The sequence below is a fragment of the Euleptes europaea genome, chromosome 18 (assembly GCF_029931775.1).
Source record: "Euleptes europaea isolate rEulEur1 chromosome 18, rEulEur1.hap1, whole genome shotgun sequence".
Classification (NCBI taxonomy): domain Eukaryota; kingdom Metazoa; phylum Chordata; class Lepidosauria; order Squamata; family Sphaerodactylidae; genus Euleptes; species Euleptes europaea.
Genome location: NC_079329.1, coordinates 19,751,824 through 19,771,054, shown reverse-complemented (window position 1 = coordinate 19,771,054; position 19,231 = coordinate 19,751,824). Strand labels below are relative to the sequence as shown.

The following is a 19,231-nucleotide window of genomic DNA, read 5'->3' as shown; positions in this document are numbered from 1 at the left end:
AGTAAGGAAATCCAGCACTGCGACCACTTCTTAATATGCAGCGAATAATAAGGAAGCGACAGTAAGGAGACTTATTGTCTTCAAAGGTGGGCGTGAGAGGATTTTCCATGGTGTTTTAATCGTATCAAGGGTTCACAAATATTCTGTCAACTCTGGGGAAGAGACTGGATGAAGCTGCTGGTTTTTTAGTGCTTTTATCATAAATGTTTAATATTTCTTTTCATCTTTTTGTGCCTTACATAGTTTTCTTTTACATTCTTTTTAAATCTGTTATTGGGGGTTTGGAATGAAAGATTTGGACTCCTTCATTCATTCAATGCTTCACTTAAGAACACATTATCACGGTTGGCTAACCTGGATATTGTGAACAGATATGGCCTCCATTTTCATTTCCCGATGCTACCGGCAAGGGTGCTGGATCTCCCTGGCCATTCAGTAACACTTGGTGGAGAGACATAGCAGCCCCCCAGAAAACCCAGGGACTAGTGTAACTAGCTATGGATTTAAATCAGAAGGAAGAACCAGTTAGAACACACAAAGAAGGGTCTTTCCCAACATTTGCTACGTGATGATCATCTGCAGAAATGCCATACAGTTGGATTCAAGCAGCTTCTCTGCTGGCATAAAAGAACTGCCCCAAAAGGGGCTATTTGAGTACCAAAAAAAGGCCACGCCTGACTCGGGATCTTAGAACCTGTCTGGACAAAAGCCATGTGGGTTGGGGCCTGAAGTATACAGGATAATTGAATGAGGCTGAGTGAAAAAGCGAGCTTGATGAAATACACATTATCAACCACTGAGCTATGCCACTTTGTAATCTCTGTCTTCCTCTGTCTGCAACCCTCTCCAATAGTGCCTGGCCCTTAAGTAGATTGATTTTCACCACAATGTACAAGTTTTTTTTTTTTTTTTTTTTTTTTGCAGGTCTGAGATGCCAGCATGAGAAAAGCAGAACAAGAAAATGAAACAACCATCACAGAATTCCTTCTGCTGGGCTTTGGGGATCTTGGGGATCTGCAGTGGCTTCTGTTTTTGTTCTTCTTAGTGATCTACATTGTGACCATGGTGGGGAACATCCTCATTGGGGTGCTGGTGGTGGCTGACCACCACCTTCACACACCCATGTACTTCTTCTTGGTGAACTTGTCATGCTTGGAGATCTGCTACAGCTCCAGTATCCTTCCGGTGATGCTGGCTAATCTGATTCATGGGGGCCGAGGGACCATTTCTGTCACGGGCTGCATAACTCAATATTATTTTTTTGCTTTTTTAGGAGCTTCAGAATGTTATCTCCTAGCAGCGATGTCTTACGATAGGTATGTGGCAATATGTAAGCCGTTGCTTTATATGGTACTTATGAATGGTAAGGTGTGCATCCAGCTAGTAGCTGGATCTTGGGTAAGTGGTTCCTTGGCTGTTAACATAGTTATATACTTACTACACCAATTGACTTTCTGTGGTCCCACTGAAATCAACCATTTCTTTTGTGATTTTAATCCATTCTTAAAGCTTTCTTGCAATGACACACATACCATTGAACTTGTAACTTTCTTTCTAGCTGCTCTGATTTCCCTCCCCCCATTTTTGTTGACCCTGACATCTTATGGTTACATCATATCTGCCATTGTGAGAATCCCATCTACCTCTGGGAGGCAAAAGGCCTTTTCCACCTGCTCCTCCCACCTTGTTCTGGTGTCCATTTTCTATGGCTCTATAATAATTGATAACATGTTGCTCAAAACAGAGGCCCTGCAAGACCTCAACAAAGTCTTCTCGCTTTTCTACACAGTCTTGACTCCTTTGTTCAACCCCCTGATATACAGCCTGAGAAACAGGGAGGTAAAGGTAGCTTTCAGAGTGGCTGTAGCGAAGTTTTGTGTTTTTGAAAGAATTTAAGTTCAATTTCTTTCATATTCTTTTAAGGATAACTTTTCATTGGAGTGGGTTGGATCAAACCAGCCCATATACTATAAAAAAAGAGGAGGACATCTACCTCCAGGAGGCAAAAGGCCTTTTCCACCTGCTCCTCCCACCTCATTGTGGTTTCTGTTTACTATGGCGCCATAATAATTGATAACATGTTACTCAAAACAGAGGCCCTGCAAGACCTCAGCAAAGTCTTCTTCCTTGTCTACACAGTCTTGACCCCTTTGTTCAACCCACTGATATATAGTCTGAGAAATAGGGAAGTAAAGGTAGCTTTCAGAAAGGCTGTAGCAAAGTTTTATGCATTTGAAATAATTTATGTTCAATTTCTCTCCTTTTAAGTATAACTTTTCATTGGAGTGGGTTGGATCCAACCAGCCGTTTTACTAACAAAAGAAGGAGGACATTCCATCACTAAAAAGAGGCTTTACTGGGGATCATAGGACCTGTAAGGACAAAGACCTGTGGGATGGAGGCTGTAATGAGGGGAATTGGGCAGGACATAGTCAAATCCCTGGCTGGATCCTACCCATTAGTGTTTAATAAAATTATTCCCACAAAGTATTTGTTTTTGCCTTCTTGCTGTGTCACGGTAAATCATCTTTGTACTATAATGCATTTTGCTTCATGATGCATTTAACCTATAGATGACCCGATTATTTTCTCTCTTTCCAGTTTTGTCTTGAAATTTATATTATGTGAGGAAATATTTTTTAAAAATTGTAACGAATGTGTTTTAAATCTGAGTCCTAAACAATAGTGTTAATGCTTATTGTAATAAACAATAAAAAAGGTTATTGGATACATTTGCTTTTTCTCATTCATTTTTTCTACAACATTTCTACCCATCTTCTCTTAGAACCACTAGTGCTGCCTGCCCTCTCAATCAGCTTGTATGATTCTCGGCTTGGAGGTTGTTTGATCTTTTGCCTTGATGGGCTATGTTAATTGAATCAAAACAATAAGCTTGAGCATGAAATACCAGCCATCTCAGCTATACCAGATGCAAAGATACCAGATGTGGCTGAGTGGACTAACAAACTATTTGACTTTGCTTGGATGTCAAAAATGACATGTTTGATGAGAAGGAACTTAATCGATGAATACAAGTTGAGATGGCAGCCCTTATATGAAAGATATTCATCAGATCTTAATTCTTTGGTCTTTTAGAGAAAAGAGACATAACTTGACAAATTAAAAACCATAATGTTTAGAATTGAATATAGATAGAAGAAATATTCAGAGTATGTAAAGTACAATAGTATAATGACTAATAGAGGGTGTGATAGAGAACTTAAAAATGATAAAGTAATGTCTTCGTGGGGCAGATGTAAGATGCCTGCATATAATGTTCTAAACCACTAAGACACAGATATCAAATGCTATTATGATTTCCCCCTCCTTTTCCCTAATTTTCTTTCTGTACTCTTATAAGAAAAATAAAATAATTACAATATATATCTCCACAAGAGGGCACATTGAAAAGAAATACTCAATTATGAATGAGGTAAAATCTTCTCCCAGTAACAAGATGTTTTATTTTAATTCAGCACACCCAGGAAATTACCAGTATATTGAAAATACACACAAGTATTATCTTTAAAGTACAACACACATCAGTAAAGACAGAAAAAAAACACAATTAGCAGGACACGATTGAAAGTTAATTCTCATGACATCCTCTAGTAGGATTGCCAACCTTCAGGTACTAGCTGGAGATCTCCTGCTATTACAACTGATCTCCAGCAGATGGAGATCAGTTCACCTGAAGAAAATGGCCACTTTGGCAATTGGACTCTATGGCATTGAAGTCCCTCCCCTCCCCAAACCCAACTCTCCTCAGGCTCTGCCCCAAAAACCTCCCACCAATGGCAAACAGGGACCTGGCAACCCTATCCTCTAGACGAGGGGTGGGGAACCTTTTTTCTGCCAAGGGCCATATGGATATTTATAACATCATTCGCGGGCCATACAAAATGATCAATTTCAAAATTAGCCTGCTATATTTGGTCAAACATTTAGCCAAAAGGCACGACCAGAGACTGCTCTGAGTGTCTGCCACGTAGAATGACTTGCTTTTGAGCTCTGCCCCCCAGCTGGGCCCAAACAATTCAGGCAGGGCAGCAAACACAAGATGGAGTGAGCGACAAGCCACTCGGGGCTTGAAGGCAAAGGAGCCTGGTCCAGTAACGCCCCAATCTGGCATTTTCCACCCTACCCATCTTTTGCAGGACTTAAATGGGAAAGAACCAGAAGGGAGAGGGGGTACCAGCCAAGTTCCAAGCAGGCAGCTGCCCAGATGACCCCCCCCACACATGGGCAAACAGGCAGGCATCCAACCATTGGCACAGGATGGTCTGTTGCACCAGCCGGGCGTAGCCTTCCAGCCGCATGCTGGAGTTGCTCCTGCTCCACATGGTTGGGGCTGGATTCTACAGCTGGCTCCTGCTATCCCCACCTGCAGGGATGAAATGAGGACACAATGGCTAAGAACTTGCCCCCCCCACGCATTCTGGCCCTGCCCCCTTTAACCCCTCCATTATTGCCACTTCTGCCCCCAGCCCTCTTGTAGTACAGAGGGAATACGTTTCTCCACCGCCCGGGTGGAAAGGGTTAACACAGTTTCTTGGGCAGTCCTAGCAGCTCCATAGCTAATGACTCTTTTGTTCCTTTTCTCGGCAAAACAAACTCACATCCACTTTGAATAGAGGCTATTCCTTTCTGCGGGAGGGGGCGGATCGCCAGTCTGAGCTAGAGATCTTCCAGGACCCATGAAGAGCCAGACCAAATGAATTTGCGGGCCATATACAGCTTCTGGGCCTGACATTCCCCATCCCTGCTCTAGACATATGTGTCTGTATAAGGGGATGTAGCTCAGTGGCAAAGCAGCTGCTTGTGTGAAAGTGGTGCTCAACCACAACTAGCGCCACAATGAGAATACTTCCTACAAGTATGATCACTAAGAAGAGAAAAACAGAAACAACGGTTGACCCCCAAGATCCCCAAAGCCCACCAGTTAGAACAGACATAGAAGGGTCTTTCCCAACATTTGCTACATGATGATCATCTGCAGAAATGCCATACAGTTGGATTCAAGCAGCTTCTCTGCTGGCATAAAAGGACTGCCCCAAAAGGGGCTATTTGAGTACTGAAAAAACTCCAAGCCTGACTCAGGATCTTAGAACATGTCTGGACAAAAGCCATGTGGGTTGGAGCCTGAAGTATGCAGGATAATTGAATGAGGCTGAGTGAAAAGGTGAGCTCGATCCAATCCACAAGTTCAATATCTACCACTCTGGCAATTTGCAAACTCTGTCTTCTTCTGCCTACAACCCTCTACTTCAGTGCCTGGCCCTTAAGTAGATTGATTTTCACCACGCTAAGGTACAGTTCCCGCACCCCCCCCCCCCCGCTTTGCAGGTTTGAGCTGCCAGCATGGAAAGAGCAGAACAAGAAAATGAAACAACCATCACGGAATTCCTTCTGCTGGGCTTTGGGGATCTTGGGGATCTGCAGTGGCTTCTGTTTTTGCTCTTCTTAATAATCTACATTGTGACCATGGTGGGGAACATCCTCATTGTGGTGCTGGTAGTGGTTGACCACCACCTTCACACGCCCATGTACTTCTTCTTGGTCAACTTGTCCTGCTTGGAGATCTGCTACAGCTCCAATATCCTTCCTGTGATGCTGGCGAATCTGTTTCATGGGGGTCAAGGAAACATTTCTGTCATGGGCTGCATAACTCAATATTATTTTTTTGCTTTCTTAGGAGGGTCAGAAAGTTATCTCCTGGCAGCGATGTCTTACGATAGGTATGTGGCAATATGTAAACCTTTGCATTATATGGAACTTATGAATGGTGAGGTGTGCCTCCAACTAGTAGCTGGATGTTGGGGAAGTGGTTCCTTGGCTGCCAATATAATTATATACTTAATACACCAATTGACTTTCTGTGGTCCCAATGTGATCAACCATTTCTTTTGTAATTTTAATCCATTCTTAAAGCTTTCTTGCAATGACACACATACCATTGAACTTGTAACTTTCTTTCTAGCTGCTCTGTTTTCCTTCCCCCCATTTTTGTTGACCTTGACATCATATGGCTACATTATATCTGCCATTGTTAGAATCCCATCTACCTCTGGGAGGCAAAAGGCCTTTTCAACCTGCTCCTCCCACCTCGTTGTGGTGTCCATTTTCTATGGCTCCATAATAATTGATAACATGTTGCTCAAAACAGAAGCCCTGCAAGACCTCAACAAAGTCTTCTCACTCTTCTACACAGTCTTGACCCCTTTGTTCAACCCCCTGATATACAGCCTGAGAAACAGGGAAGTAAAGGTCGCTTTCAGAAAGGCTGTAGCTGTGTTTTGTGCATTTGAAAGAATATAAGTCTGAAGAAGAAGAGTTGGTTTTTATATGCCGACTTTCTCTACCACGTAAGGGAGAATCAAACTGGTTTCCAATCACCTTCCCTTCCCCTCCCTCCAACAGATACTTTGTGAGGTAGGTGGGGCTGACAGAGCGTGACTCTCCCAAGGTCACTCAGCTGGCTTCGTGTGTAGGAGTGGGGAAACAAAGCCAGTTCACCAGATTAGCCTCTGCTGCTCATGTGGAGGAGTGGGGAATCAAACCCGGTTCTCCAGATCAGACTCCACCACTCCAAACCACCACTCTTAACCACTACGCCATGCTGGCTCTGTAGGCGTGTGTTTGCATACTTAGGCTGCAATCCTAAGAATATTTTTTAGGGAGTAAGCCATGTTTCATAAAATGGGACTGACTTCTGTGTAGACCTGCTTAGGATTGTTCTGTTAGAGTTCAATTTCTCTCTTATTCTTTTAAGGATAACCTTTCCAGTGGAATGGATTGGTTCCAACCTGCTTTTTTACAAGTAAAAAAAGGAGGGCATTCCATCACCTAAAAAGGCTGTATTGGGGACCATAGGAACTGCATGGACAAAGTGGGATAGAGTGAGAGCTGTGGGATAGAGGCTGTAATAAGGAGAGGAATTGGGCAAGACATAGTGAAATCCCTGGCAGGATCCAACCCATTAGATTTTACTATAATTATTCCCACTGTGTATTTGTTAATGCTTTCTTGCTTTGTAATAGCAAATCAGCTTTGTACTATCATGCATTTTGCTTCATAAATGATTCATTTATCCCACAGATAACCTGATTATTTCATTTCTTTCCAGTTTTGTGTTGAAAGTTATATGTTGAGAGGGAAGATTTTTTTATTGTTATCTTTTGCTTTTTAAATTCAAGTCCTGGACAACAAAGTCAATGCTTATTGTAATAAACAACAAAAAAGGTTATTGGATACATTTGCTTTTTGTCATCCATTTTTCTACATATATTGTGTGTGTGTGTGCGTGCGTGTGTGTGTGTGTGTGTGTGTGTGTGGCGACACTATGAATCAATGTCTTCCAAAATGTCCTATCTTTGACAGCTTTGCTCAGATCTTGCAAATTGAGGGCTGTGGCTTCCTTTATTGTGTAAAAACTAACACAGAGACATATATATATATATATATGTGTGTGTGTGTGTGTGTGTGTGTGTGTGTGTGCTGGGTTCAGTTGGTTTTATTTCTTTCAAACAGCTAATTTCATCAAAATCAATGTACCTTAGAAATAGATAATTTTAGATAATTTTAGCTGGATGGGGACCTGAGTTTATGCATTTCAGGCTATTTGCTTTTAGAGACTTTTTGTGTAGTAGTAGAAATGTCCAATTAAGACCGGATGACCTTGGTTCACAACCTCACGCTGCTGTGAAAATCACTGAGTGACCTCTCTCCTACTGACCTACTGCTCAGGGGTTATTGTGAGGACCAAAGGGGTAAGAAGAGAATCACGTTCTTTGCCTTGAGCTCCTTGGGCAAGGAGAGGATACAGATGTGGATCAATGAAATGGTGGCTCCTAGCTAAAATTAAGCACTTAATAGAATAAGGTGTGAGCCAGAAGGACACTGATTCGTGTCTGACCTGAGCGGTGCATGCACAAAGTGGTCTTGGTCAAGCCACTATTAGGGCTGTCGATTTGGTTCAGCCCAAACTGAAAAACAGCTGAATTTCCCCTGATTCGGCGGTTTTTAGTTCGGGACGAACCGAACTCAAAAATGGCGGGAAGCCGGGGGAGCCAAATTCAGCGAGTTCAGGAGTTCACGAATAAATTCGGCAAATTCAGGGCGTCAGTAAGCAGCATTCTCCTCCCCCGGCCAATCGGTGGCCAAGCTGGGTCTTCTTCTGGCCAATCAGTCAGGATTGGAAATGGAGGAATCAGCTGCTGCGCGGCCCGGCCGGGGAGAGAGAGAGAGTGAGAGAAATCCTCGTGGGGGGTGCTTGTGCACATTTGCTCCTTTCAATGGCTGCAGGGGGTGCATTTTTTGGGGTAGAGATTCCAAACTTTCATCTGAGCTTCAGACGAGCCTTCTTAAGAGACCCCCCAAGTTTTGTAAACATTGGGTCAGGGGGTCCCGAGATATGGGCTCCACCCCTTTTCCCTCCCCCCTTTTCCATTTCTGTGGCTGCAGGGGGCACTTTTTTGGGGGTGCAGCCCCCAAACTTTCAGCATAGCTTCAGACAAGCCTTCTTAAGAGACCCCCCAAGTTTTGTAAAGGTGGGTTCAGTGGGGGCAGAAATATGCTCATTTATGAATTGGGTAAAATAATCTCCCAGGCCATTTATGCAAGGGTATTTGGCTCGCAATCCCTGCGGGACTGCTTTGAGGCTTCCTTTGCATCATTCATGATTTTACCGACCTTCTGCAGTGACTTCGCTCTGGCCTCGTTCTTCCCCCGCAGTTCTAGGACCCTGTTTTACAACTAATTTAAATTCAGCTTTGAGGCAAGAGCAATGCACATTCCTGCCATTTCTATGCATAGCTCTAACTTCGGGTTTCTCTCCCCATGCCCATTTTGGCCTCTCCTTCCCACGTGTCTGTCCCTCCCATCCAACCCCTTCCCTCAAAGCAAAGCACAAAAGAAGGGGTTAAACTTTCATGAAATGTGCAGGAAGACACTGAAGAAGACTGCAAAGGTTGGATGGCAGCTATTGAAGAAAGGTGGGGAGGAATACTCAACAAAAGCACACACTGTCCCTTTAAGAGCTGACCCGCTCCCACCAAGTAAACTGCAACAAGACTGCATTTTCAGGGGGAGGGACTCAGAAGCTCAGAATCACAAGGTACTCCTGGAATTTCTTGGGGGGGGGGAGCCCTCGTGGATATGATGTTTGAGAATTTGGAACAGAAAACTGTGCAGCAAACCAAACACAAACTTCCTCTGCATAAATTACCCCTGTGACAAGATGCTTTATTTCAGTTCAGCACACCCAGGAAATTACCAATATATTGAAAATACACACAAGCAGGTATTATCTTTAAAGTACCACCAATATCAGTGAAAACAGAAAAAAAAACCTTAGCAGGACATTACTGAAACTTAATTCTCATTTCTTCCTCTAGACATATGTGTCTATATCAGTGGTTCCCAACCTTTTTTTGGCCATGCCCCACCTAAGCATCTCTAAAATCCTGATTCCCCCCCACCCTCGTGACATATAATTCTTAGTGGGCTTTTCCCCCTCTCCATTGTCACCAGCTGACCGCCATGTACATTCTGATTTTAATTTTAAAAATGTGTATGTCACAATATACATTTATATACTGCATATGAGGCCCCTAGAACAATAAGAAATGCAAAAAAAAATCACTGTTAATAACTCATTCTTGAATTGCCCCCCTTAAAAATCAAATTGCCCCCCTGTGGGGCAAGTGCCCCACATTGGGAACCACTGGTCTATATAAAGAGATGTAGCTCAGTGGCAAAGCAGCTACTTGTGTGAAGGTGGTGGTAAACCACAACCAGAACCACAATGGAGATGTTCCACACCATGGTCACAATGTCGATCACTCAGAAGAGCAAAACAGAAGCAACTGGTGATCCCCAAGGTCCCCAAAGCCAGCAGAAGGAATTCAGTGACGGTTATTTCATTTGGTTGTCAGCCATCTTAATTCAGAAGGTCCCAGAATAAGTGGGTTGGAAATGGCAAGTCTTCGTCACAATGAACATAATCTTAGGATATATGTAGCCTTTTTTCCAAGTGCTTCATGCGACTGTGGCCCCAGTATGGAATTGTGAAAGGAATAGAAGGCTGTACCCCGATGGCTGAATCCACAGAACATTAAAATTAAAAAGCATCACGCATAAACAAACATTTTTAGATGGAATCTGATTTGTACACAAAGCAGGTCAAAGCAGTGCTTCCCCGCTACTTTCTGCAACTCATATTAATTCATTTAATTGCAGGGGAAAGGGCTTCCTGTTGTTGGCCTTTCCTTTCTTCTTACATCCTCTGAAGGTCTTTGCGTTCGTATGGTATTCCCTGGAGCCAGAAGGTATAACTGCTGTTTATCATCTTATAGTTGCTGTGCATTACCTGAGAACCCAAACGTGTCACTAGAAGGTTTACTAGAGAAGCCATGTTGAAAGAGACTGTGACCTCCTGTGGGAAGGGAGGGAAAAAATGGGGTGTCGAGAGAATCATTCAGATAAATTATATAAGGTGGTGACAAAGCTGAAAAGAAAAGAAATTTCCAGGAAGAATGGAGGTGCTGATGAGAAAAAGGAAGGGGACTGCCACCTGAATAGAAACACAGAGGTAAGTAAGGAAATCCAGCACTGTGACCACTTCTTAATATGCAGTGAGTAACAAGGAAGGGACATTAAAGAGACTTATCATCTTTCAAAGCTGGGTGTGAAAGGATTTTCCACGCAGTTATAATCACATCAAGGTTCACAATTATTCTGTCAACTCTGGGGAAGAGATTGGGTGAAGCTGTGGATTTGTATTGCTTTTATCATATTAATACTTATTTTCTTAGTTGTGTGCTTTAAATTATGTGTTTTTTTAAATTCTTGTTTAATCTGTTGTTACCATTGTGGAAGTTGAGAATGAAAGATGGGATATAAATTCAGACTCCTTCCTTCCTTCAGTGGTTCATTGAAGTAAACATTATCTTAGTTGGCTCACCTGGGCATTGTGAACAGGTATTGCCTCCATTGCCATGTCCTGATGCCCCCACTAAGGGTGCTGGATCCATTCAGTAATGGTGGAGATAACAAGCAGACCCCCAGAAAACCCCAGGACTAGTATTACTAGATGGGGATTGATCACAGAAATAAAGAATAATTTAGAACAGAGAAAGGTCTTTTTGAGGATTTGCTGCCTGATGATCATCTGCATACATGTCATAGGGTTGGAATCAAGCAGCTTCTCTGCTGGCATAGAAGGATTGCCCAAGGAGGTTATCTGAGTAACTAAAAAAGGCTGGGCCTGCCTCAGGATCATAGGACCTGCATGGATAAAAGCCATGCGGGTTGGCGTCTGAAATACCCCGGATCATTGAATGAGGCTGAGTGAAAAAGCGAACTTGATAGAATCCACAGTATCTGTCACTGAGCTATGGCACTTTGTAAGCACCTTCTTCTTCTGTCTACAACCCTGTCCTTTACATAGATTGATTTTCAGCACATTAAGTACAGTTTTTTTACCCTTTGCAGATCTGAGCTGCCAGCATGAGAAAAGCAGAACAAGAAAATGAAACAACCATCACTGAATTCCTTCTGCTGGGCTTTGGGGATCTGGGGGATCTGCAGTGGCTTCTGTTTTTGCTCTTCTTAGTGATCTACATTGTGACCGTGGTGGCGAACATCCTCATTGTGGTGCTGGTTGTGGTTGACCACCACCTTCACACGCCCATGTACTTCTTCTTGGGAAACTTGTCCTGCTTGGAGACCTGCTGCAGCTCCAATATCCTTCCTGTGATGCTGGCGAATCTGTTTCATGGGGGCCAAGGAACCATTTCTGTCACAGGCTGCATGACACAATATTACTTTTTTGGCTTCTTGGCAGCTTCAGAATGTTATCTCCTAGCAGTGATGTCTTATGATAGGTATGTGGCAATATGTAATCCATTGCTTTATATGGTACTTATGAATGGAAAGGTGTGCCTCCTGCTAGTAGCTGGATCTTGGGTAAGTGGTTCCATGGCTATCAACATAATTATGTACTTGATACAACAACTGACTTTCTGTGGTCCCACTGCAATCAACCATTTCTTTTGTGATTTTAATCCATTCTTAAAGCTGTCTTGCAGTGACACACATACCGTTAAAATTTCTTCTTTGTTCCTTGGTGCTCTGTTTTCCTTCCTCCCATTTTTGATGACCCTGACATCGTACAGCTACATCATATCTGCCATAGTGAGAATCCCATCTACCTCTGGGAGGCAAAACGCCTTTTCAACCTGCTCTTCTCATCTCATTGTGGTGTCCATTTTCTATGGCACCTTAATGATTGCTTACATGTTGCCCGAAACAGAAGCCCTGCAAGACCTCAACAAAGTCTTCTCGCTTTTCTACACAGTCTTGACCCCTTTGTTCAACCCCCTGATATACAGCCTGAGAAATAGGGATGTAAAGGTAGCTTTCAGAAAGCCTGTAGCTAGGTTTTGTGCATTTGGAAGAATATAAGTCCAGTTTCTCATTCTTTTAAGGATAACTTTTCATGGAGTGGGTTGGATCTAACCAGTCTTTTTACTATCAAAACGGAGGAGGGAATTCCATTACCCCTCGCCCCTGAAAGGCTGTATTGGGGATCATAGGACTTGCATGGACAAAGACCTGTGGGAAGGAGGCTGTAATAAGGAGGGGAATTGGACAGGACATAGTGAAATCACTGGCTGGATCCAACCCATCAGTTTTTAATAAAATGATTCCTACAAAGTATTTCTTTTTGCTTGCTTACGTTTTAACGGCAATATCAGCTTTGTACTATAATGCATTTTGCTTCATAAATGATTCATTTAATTTACAGATGACCCGTTTAATTATTCTCTACCCAGTTTTGTGTTGAAATTTATAGAATCAAGATTCATAGAGTTGGAAGAGACCTCCAGGGTCATCTGCACAATGCAGAGAATTCACAACTACCTCCCACCTACACCCCCAGTGATCCCTACTCCATGCCCAGAAGATGGCAAAAAAAACAAAAAAAAAACAAAAAAAAACTTCTAGCATCCCTGGCTCATCTGGCCTAGAGAAATATTGCATACTGATCCCACGACCCTGGTAATGCAAGAAAGGGCCACGAGAGCCAAACACTGATGTAAACCTTCCTGCCCACCCTCTCATTATCTGCCAAAGTTCACAGAATCCGCATTGCTGACAGATGAGAGTGAAGATTTTTTTTATTGTAACTTTTGGGTTTTTCTTAAGTGCTTATGTCTGAAGAGAGGAGCTTAGCTTTCCTGTCAAAGGGATGATGTACAATATAGAACTGCCAGTGTCCCTGCCGGTTGACTTACCCATCAATTACAGATGACTTCGACTTTTAATGTGGGCTTTAGATAGTGTTGGGATGAGCACAGATACAAATACCAGGTAACATGCACCCCTTGGTTTCTAGTTTGGTTTGGGAAAGCCATCAACCTGTACCTAATCTGCTTGCACCCCTGATCCAAACTGCAAGGGTATGTTACCGGATCCCCCCTTTCATCTGTATGCCGTTGTTCCAAGCCTGAATGTACATACGGCAAGTGACACCATGAGCAAGTCCCACAATACACACAAAGAACGTGGAGAGCAACTGCCGTGTTTTGTGTCTCACAGAGAACCTTGCAGCAGTGAACACAGCAGGGGATCCTGGGACAACTATCACAGCAAAAGTGTCCAAGGAATGCTTTTGGGGAACAATCAGGAAGTGCCAATAGGACAACAGCAATTAAGCTGCCCCAGGCTAAAAGACAAAGATTCCTCTTCCTGTACAGTCTTTTTAAAAGGTAAAGGTAGTCCGCTGTGGCAACACTGGTTCATTACTGACCCATGGGGTGATGTCACATCATGACCTTTACTAGGCAGACTATATCTACAGAGTGGCTTGCCATTGCCTTCCCGAATCATCTACACTTTACTCTCAGCAAGACAGGTACTCATTTTACCCACCTCAGAAGGATGGAAGGCTGAGTCAACCTTGAACTGGCTATGTGAAACCACCTTCCGTCGGGATCGAACTCACGAGCAGAACTTTGACTGCAGTACTAATGCTTACCACTCTGTGCCACAGGGCTCCTGTATTGTCTTTTACATGATAGGAAATCACTGACCAATAACACGATTCAAACGTTGAATGCCCTGTGCCAGTTTGGAACCTCCGATTCAACACTGTCTCCAGTTCTGCAATCCAGGTCATTCAAAAACTTCCCTTCTTGTTGCCCTTCTCCAGTGCTGTTTAATCAGTTTTACAGTTTTCATCTGATTAGTTGCCCAACTCTCAAGTATTCCTTTATCCTGTGTCGTAATCTTTGGTTTCCTGAAAAGAAACCCTTTTATGCTATGGGCCAAAAACAGTATAACTAGCTTGGCTTTAGAGCCAGTAATGAGAGTCTGATCCTGGATACCAACTTAAACAGAGACTCCCAACACACACTGGATCCCTCCTTCTTCAACTGATTTAATCGCAAAATCGGACAGCTAATCTTTGCTCTCCCTTTTGATCCACCTCCCGTCATTTTCCAAACCACACTTGCAAGCACTTTGCTGGTCTCTGCTCTGGACACCTCTGTTCCAACTGTTTTCACTTTTCCTCTCCATTTTCCTCATTTTCCGCACATGTACCCATTAAGCTCAAAGATTAACTCTTGCTCCAAATTGGAATAGCTCTGCTGAATGTTTGGTTGTTGTTTGTATACTAATTGGGATAAGGAACGTGTCTTTGCTTTAGTACATCTAATATATACTTAGGATAAGCCCACCAACCCACTACTGTACCAAATCCTTCAATAAACTCTATATTCCTTTTAAATCAGGTCTCTGTTGTCCATTTCTTACTGAAGACTTGAATCTTGCAGCTACCTCTTTAGGTAAAAGATCCCAGTTTGCTGCATCCTGCACAAACACTAGCTAATTCCCCATGTTAACCTGAATACAGATTCCTGTATTTGTGGGGGTGGGAATGTGGTAACAGGTACTATGGTGGTTGGTGGTGACCATTGGTTTTGGTATCCACAGTAAAAACTTGGCATTCCCTATTTGTCATACCCTATTTTTGCTATACACCTATGTGAATAATCATTGGCCGAGCCTCGCATTCAGCTCTGTGCCACGTATATTTTGGGTTCAAGTTTTATAAACCCCCAAATTTTAGAATATCAAGCCAATATTACCATTTGGCTGTTTTTGGCTTTTTTGAATTTTTTTTGGGGGGTCTATTAAACCCAAACCCCAAAAATACTGAAAAATGGTGTACAATCCTATGTCACATCCTGCCATATGAGGAGAGAAAATGCCCCTGTGGTTCTGGATACACAGAAACCCTTGAACATGTTCTTTTTCACTGTCAGTATTATACAGCTATCAGAGAAAGGTTCATCTCACCACTAATTCATAAATCTTCCAGCCAGTCTGGACAGTTCCATATGTCATCCCTGCTACAAGATGTCAACTCAGATATAACGTATTCAGTTGCTAGATTCTGTGCCACTGCAATTGACATATGACAGAGGAGGGGCTGTGCTAACCAACAGTCTTGAAAATGAAGGCAAACAGTTATATTATATGTGCTCTCCTTTCTTACCAAGTGGTTCATTCATTATACTAACTAATGAACCAGCATGTTTTATTCAGATGTTTTTTCGATGACTGTAAATTGGTAACTTATCTGTTTTACTTGTGCTGGTCATTGACTGTAATAAAATTTCTATCTATCTATGTCACACCCTATTTTTTCTATACATCTATATGAATAGCCACTAGTGGTGCTATGGGAGAACACTGCCAGGCATGTTGCTGATCTCTACCCCCAACCTGGAATCTGTCCTGTCCAAAATACATCAAGTAGTTAACTTGGGTTGGGTCAAGCCATAACTAGCTAATATATGACACATTATAAAATAGGAACCATGTTGTTTTGATTTTTCCCTCCACCCTTAAGGAAGCATTGTTTTTCTTGTGTTTAAAAGTTTTATTGCCCTCCTGTGTACAAATATCTAGGGAGATGTCTTCCACCAAGAAATAACAAAGTTAATAACTACATAAGGGGTTTTTACTCCTTTGAAGTTCGATAAAGACTGTAAGAAGAAGTTATATAGTTTGCAACATTCAGGTTGTTCAGACAGGTATCAGCCCTCATGTTGACTACTAGAGGCCTGCGATTTAGATACCAGCAAGAGTTTAGAAACAACATCCTAGACGGCCAGACCTGTTTCTTTGGTAAGTCAATCTTTTCCACTCAGATTTGTATAAGGGAAAAAGACAACGTTGAGGCTTCAACACAACAACGTTTACATGTGACAATTGGCATTTGCACTTTTTAGCCCTTCAGTCTACAATTATGATCAAATTTGAAGATGTACAGGAAAGAGCTATACAACTGGAACCTGTATATTCCATGTTTCTGAAAATGTATTTTTTGGGTGTATTTGCAGTCTGCCTTTGTCACTGAGACTCAAAGCACATTACACAGCAGTTTACAAAGTGTTGATGACACTTTATATCAAGAAACATCTAATAAGTAAAGTGTTGGTCAATACAATCCATATGACTAGCCATCTAATCAGCCGCATACTAGGGTTAAAAAAATTTCAATGAGCATAGCATATTTGGCATGATAGAGAGTTTGGATATAATGATGAAAGCTAGTCCTTTAAAATGAATAAGGGCATTTGTTTTGCACAAATGTAAAACAACAGGGAGTCTGATGAAAATAAGACCCACAATTTTAGTAATGAAAAAGAGTGTATCCTGTTTTACTCAGTAGGTGGGATCCAGACAGCTTTGAGGAGGGGTCTGCTTTGAGCATCCCAAAAAAGTGTGCTGGAGATTATAGGGCCTGCACAGAAAGAAACAATATGGGATGGGGACAAGGAGGAAGATTTGTTAAAATTGAGTGGAATAGCTGGTTTGGATCCAAACAAGTGTATGTGAATTAAACAGACAGAATAGCACTATGCAAATCCTCGTAAGACTCTAATAGCAATTGCCATGACATAAGTTGACCAAGGTATCCAGTCCCTATGAGCACACCAAAATATACTGATTCTGAAAGATGAAAATTATGAAAGGGGACTGGAGTTGTTCCATATAGAGCTATTAGTGTAGACTGTTGGATAAGCGCAGTCGACTACCAATTGCTTTCAGGAAGATATGAAAGGAAATAATCAGAGCAGGCATTCTGGGTCTCTAAACACCCCAAGAGCAAGAACATCTCATGTTATCTTTTCAGATGTCGGATCCACAACCAGATCCAAAAAGAGTTACTAAACCTATAGTGTAATGCATACTTTCTTGAGCGCAAGAGCCTGTGAATGCTGTAGGACTGACTTTGGAGTAAGCATGGCTAGGATTGAACTATAAAGAATCCACTGCTTCTGACACATGGTTGGGTATTGAGATTTCAAATAGTGCAAGTAGAGAAAAAATGATTGAGGGGAAGTTACCCTGAGTTGGAACCAGTCAGCTTTCACAAATTCTTGCTTGACACCTCTCTTTATTATATCCCCTGTCTGTGCAGGTCCTGTGATCCCAGATGCTTAAGGGTAAGGAGATGGATGTGTTTGTAGAGTTTCTCTTCTGGGGCTCATAAGTGATCAGTTTTGCTTTTATATTTTCAGGATCCAGCCAACTTTTCTGCTCCATCTCACCAAATTATCTTCCTCACATATACTTTTTGGTGTTCCACATGCAGACCCAATAATTCCAAGCCTTTTTTGGGTATTCAATGAAGATCACACCTTCCAATGAAGATGACATTATCTTGGTTCACCTGGGCATTGTGAACAGGTATTTCCTCCATTGCCATCTCCTGATGCCACCACTAAAGGTGCTGGATCCATTCAGTAACACTTGGTGGAGATAACTAGCAGTCCCCCAACAAACCTCAGGACTTCGGTTACTAGCCGTGGATTGATCACAGAAATAAGAACCAGCTAGAACAGAAAGAGAAGGGTCTTTCCCAACATTTGCTACCTGATGATCATCTGAAGAAATGCCACAGAGTTGGATTCAAGCAGCTTCTCTGTTGGCATAAAAGGATTGCCTAAGAAGGCTATTTGAGTACATAGGACCTGCATCGACAAAAACTATGTGGGTTGGGGTCTGAAGTACACAGGATCTTCCATTGAGCTAAGGAATGCTCTTAGCTCTGTAATCCTCTATCTACCACTCGTTTCTTCAATATCTGATTGTTACATGAACTGCTTTTTACCACACTAAAAAATAATTTATTAGGCCTTTGCAGGTTTGAGCTGCCAGCATGGCAAAAGCAAAACAAGAGAATAAAACAACTGTCAATGAATTCCTTCTGCTGGGCTTTGGGGATCTTGGGGATCAGCAGTGGCTCCTGTTTTTGCTCTTCTTAGTGATCTACATTGTGACCATGGTGGGGAACATCCTCATTGTGGTGCTAGTAGTGGTTGACCACCATCTTCACACACCCATGTACTTCTTCTTGGTGAACTTGTCATGCTTGGAGATCTGCTCCAGCTCCAATATCCTTCCTGTGATGCTGGTTAATTTGTTTCATGGGGGTCAAGGAACCATTTCTGTCACAGGCTGCATGACACAATATTACTTTGTTGCTTTCTTAGGAGCTACAGAATGTTATCTCCTAGCAGCGATGTCTTACGATAGATATGTGGCAATATGTAAGCCGTTGCTTTATATGGTACTTATGAATGGTAAGGTGTGCCTCCAGCTAGTAGCTGGATGTTTGGCAAGTAGTTCCTTGGCTGTTGACATAGTTCTATTCTTACTACACCAACTGACTTTCTGTGGTCCCACTGAAATCAACCATTTCTTTTGTGATTTTGATCCATTCTTAAAACATTCTTGCAGTGACACACATACCATAGAACTTGTAGCTTTATTTCTAACTGCTCTGTTTTCCCTACCTCCATTTTTGCTGACCTTGACATCATACGGCTACATCATATCTGCCATTGTGAGAATCCCATCTGCCTCTGGGAGGCAAAAGGCCTTTTCGACTTGCTCCTCCCACCTCACTGTGGTGTCTATTTTCTATAGCTCCATAATAATTGATGAAATGTTGCTCAGAACAGAGGCTCTGCAAGACCTCAACAAAGTCTTCTCGTTTTTCTACACAGTCTTGACCCCTTTGTTCAACCCCCTTGTATACAGCCTGAGAAACAGGGAGGTAAAGGTAGCTTTCAGAAAGGCTATAGGTAAGTTTTGTGCATTTGAAAGAATATGAATTAAATTTCTCTCTTGTTCTTTTAAGAATAAC

The 19,231-nt window shown here is 42.3% G+C and overlaps 4 protein-coding genes across 4 annotated transcripts; all 4 read left to right on the top strand.

The window, feature by feature from the left end:
• Nucleotides 1-939: 939 nt before the first annotated feature.
• LOC130490120 (olfactory receptor 5A2-like) lies at nucleotides 940-1,896 on the top strand. The gene has a single exon (XM_056863930.1). It carries the CDS (start codon nucleotides 940-942, stop codon nucleotides 1,894-1,896), a length of 957 nt encoding a protein of 318 aa, XP_056719908.1.
• A 3,465-nt stretch (nucleotides 1,897-5,361) lies between these two features.
• Nucleotides 5,362-6,318, top strand: LOC130490187 (olfactory receptor 10AG1-like). The gene has a single exon (XM_056864004.1). It carries the CDS (start codon nucleotides 5,362-5,364, stop codon nucleotides 6,316-6,318), a length of 957 nt encoding a protein of 318 aa, XP_056719982.1.
• Nucleotides 6,319-11,508: 5,190 nt separating this feature from the next.
• LOC130490209 (olfactory receptor 11A1-like) lies at nucleotides 11,509-12,465 on the top strand. The gene has a single exon (XM_056864034.1). It carries the CDS (start codon nucleotides 11,509-11,511, stop codon nucleotides 12,463-12,465), a length of 957 nt encoding a protein of 318 aa, XP_056720012.1.
• Nucleotides 12,466-18,241: 5,776 nt separating this feature from the next.
• LOC130491002 (olfactory receptor 5A2-like) lies at nucleotides 18,242-19,198 on the top strand. The gene has a single exon (XM_056864827.1). The coding sequence runs from the start codon at nucleotides 18,242-18,244 to the stop codon at nucleotides 19,196-19,198; it is 957 nt and encodes a 318-aa protein (XP_056720805.1).
• The last annotated feature ends 33 nt before the right edge of the window (nucleotides 19,199-19,231 follow it).

Bases quoted from the DNA above. Each gene is read 5' to 3' on its own strand.
- LOC130490120 (XM_056863930.1), top strand. From the start codon at position 940: ATGAGAAAAGCAGAACAAGAAAATGAAACAACCATCACAGAATTCCTT.
- LOC130490187 (XM_056864004.1), top strand. From the start codon at position 5,362: ATGGAAAGAGCAGAACAAGAAAATGAAACAACCATCACGGAATTCCTT.
- LOC130490209 (XM_056864034.1), top strand. From the start codon at position 11,509: ATGAGAAAAGCAGAACAAGAAAATGAAACAACCATCACTGAATTCCTT.
- LOC130491002 (XM_056864827.1), top strand. From the start codon at position 18,242: ATGGCAAAAGCAAAACAAGAGAATAAAACAACTGTCAATGAATTCCTT.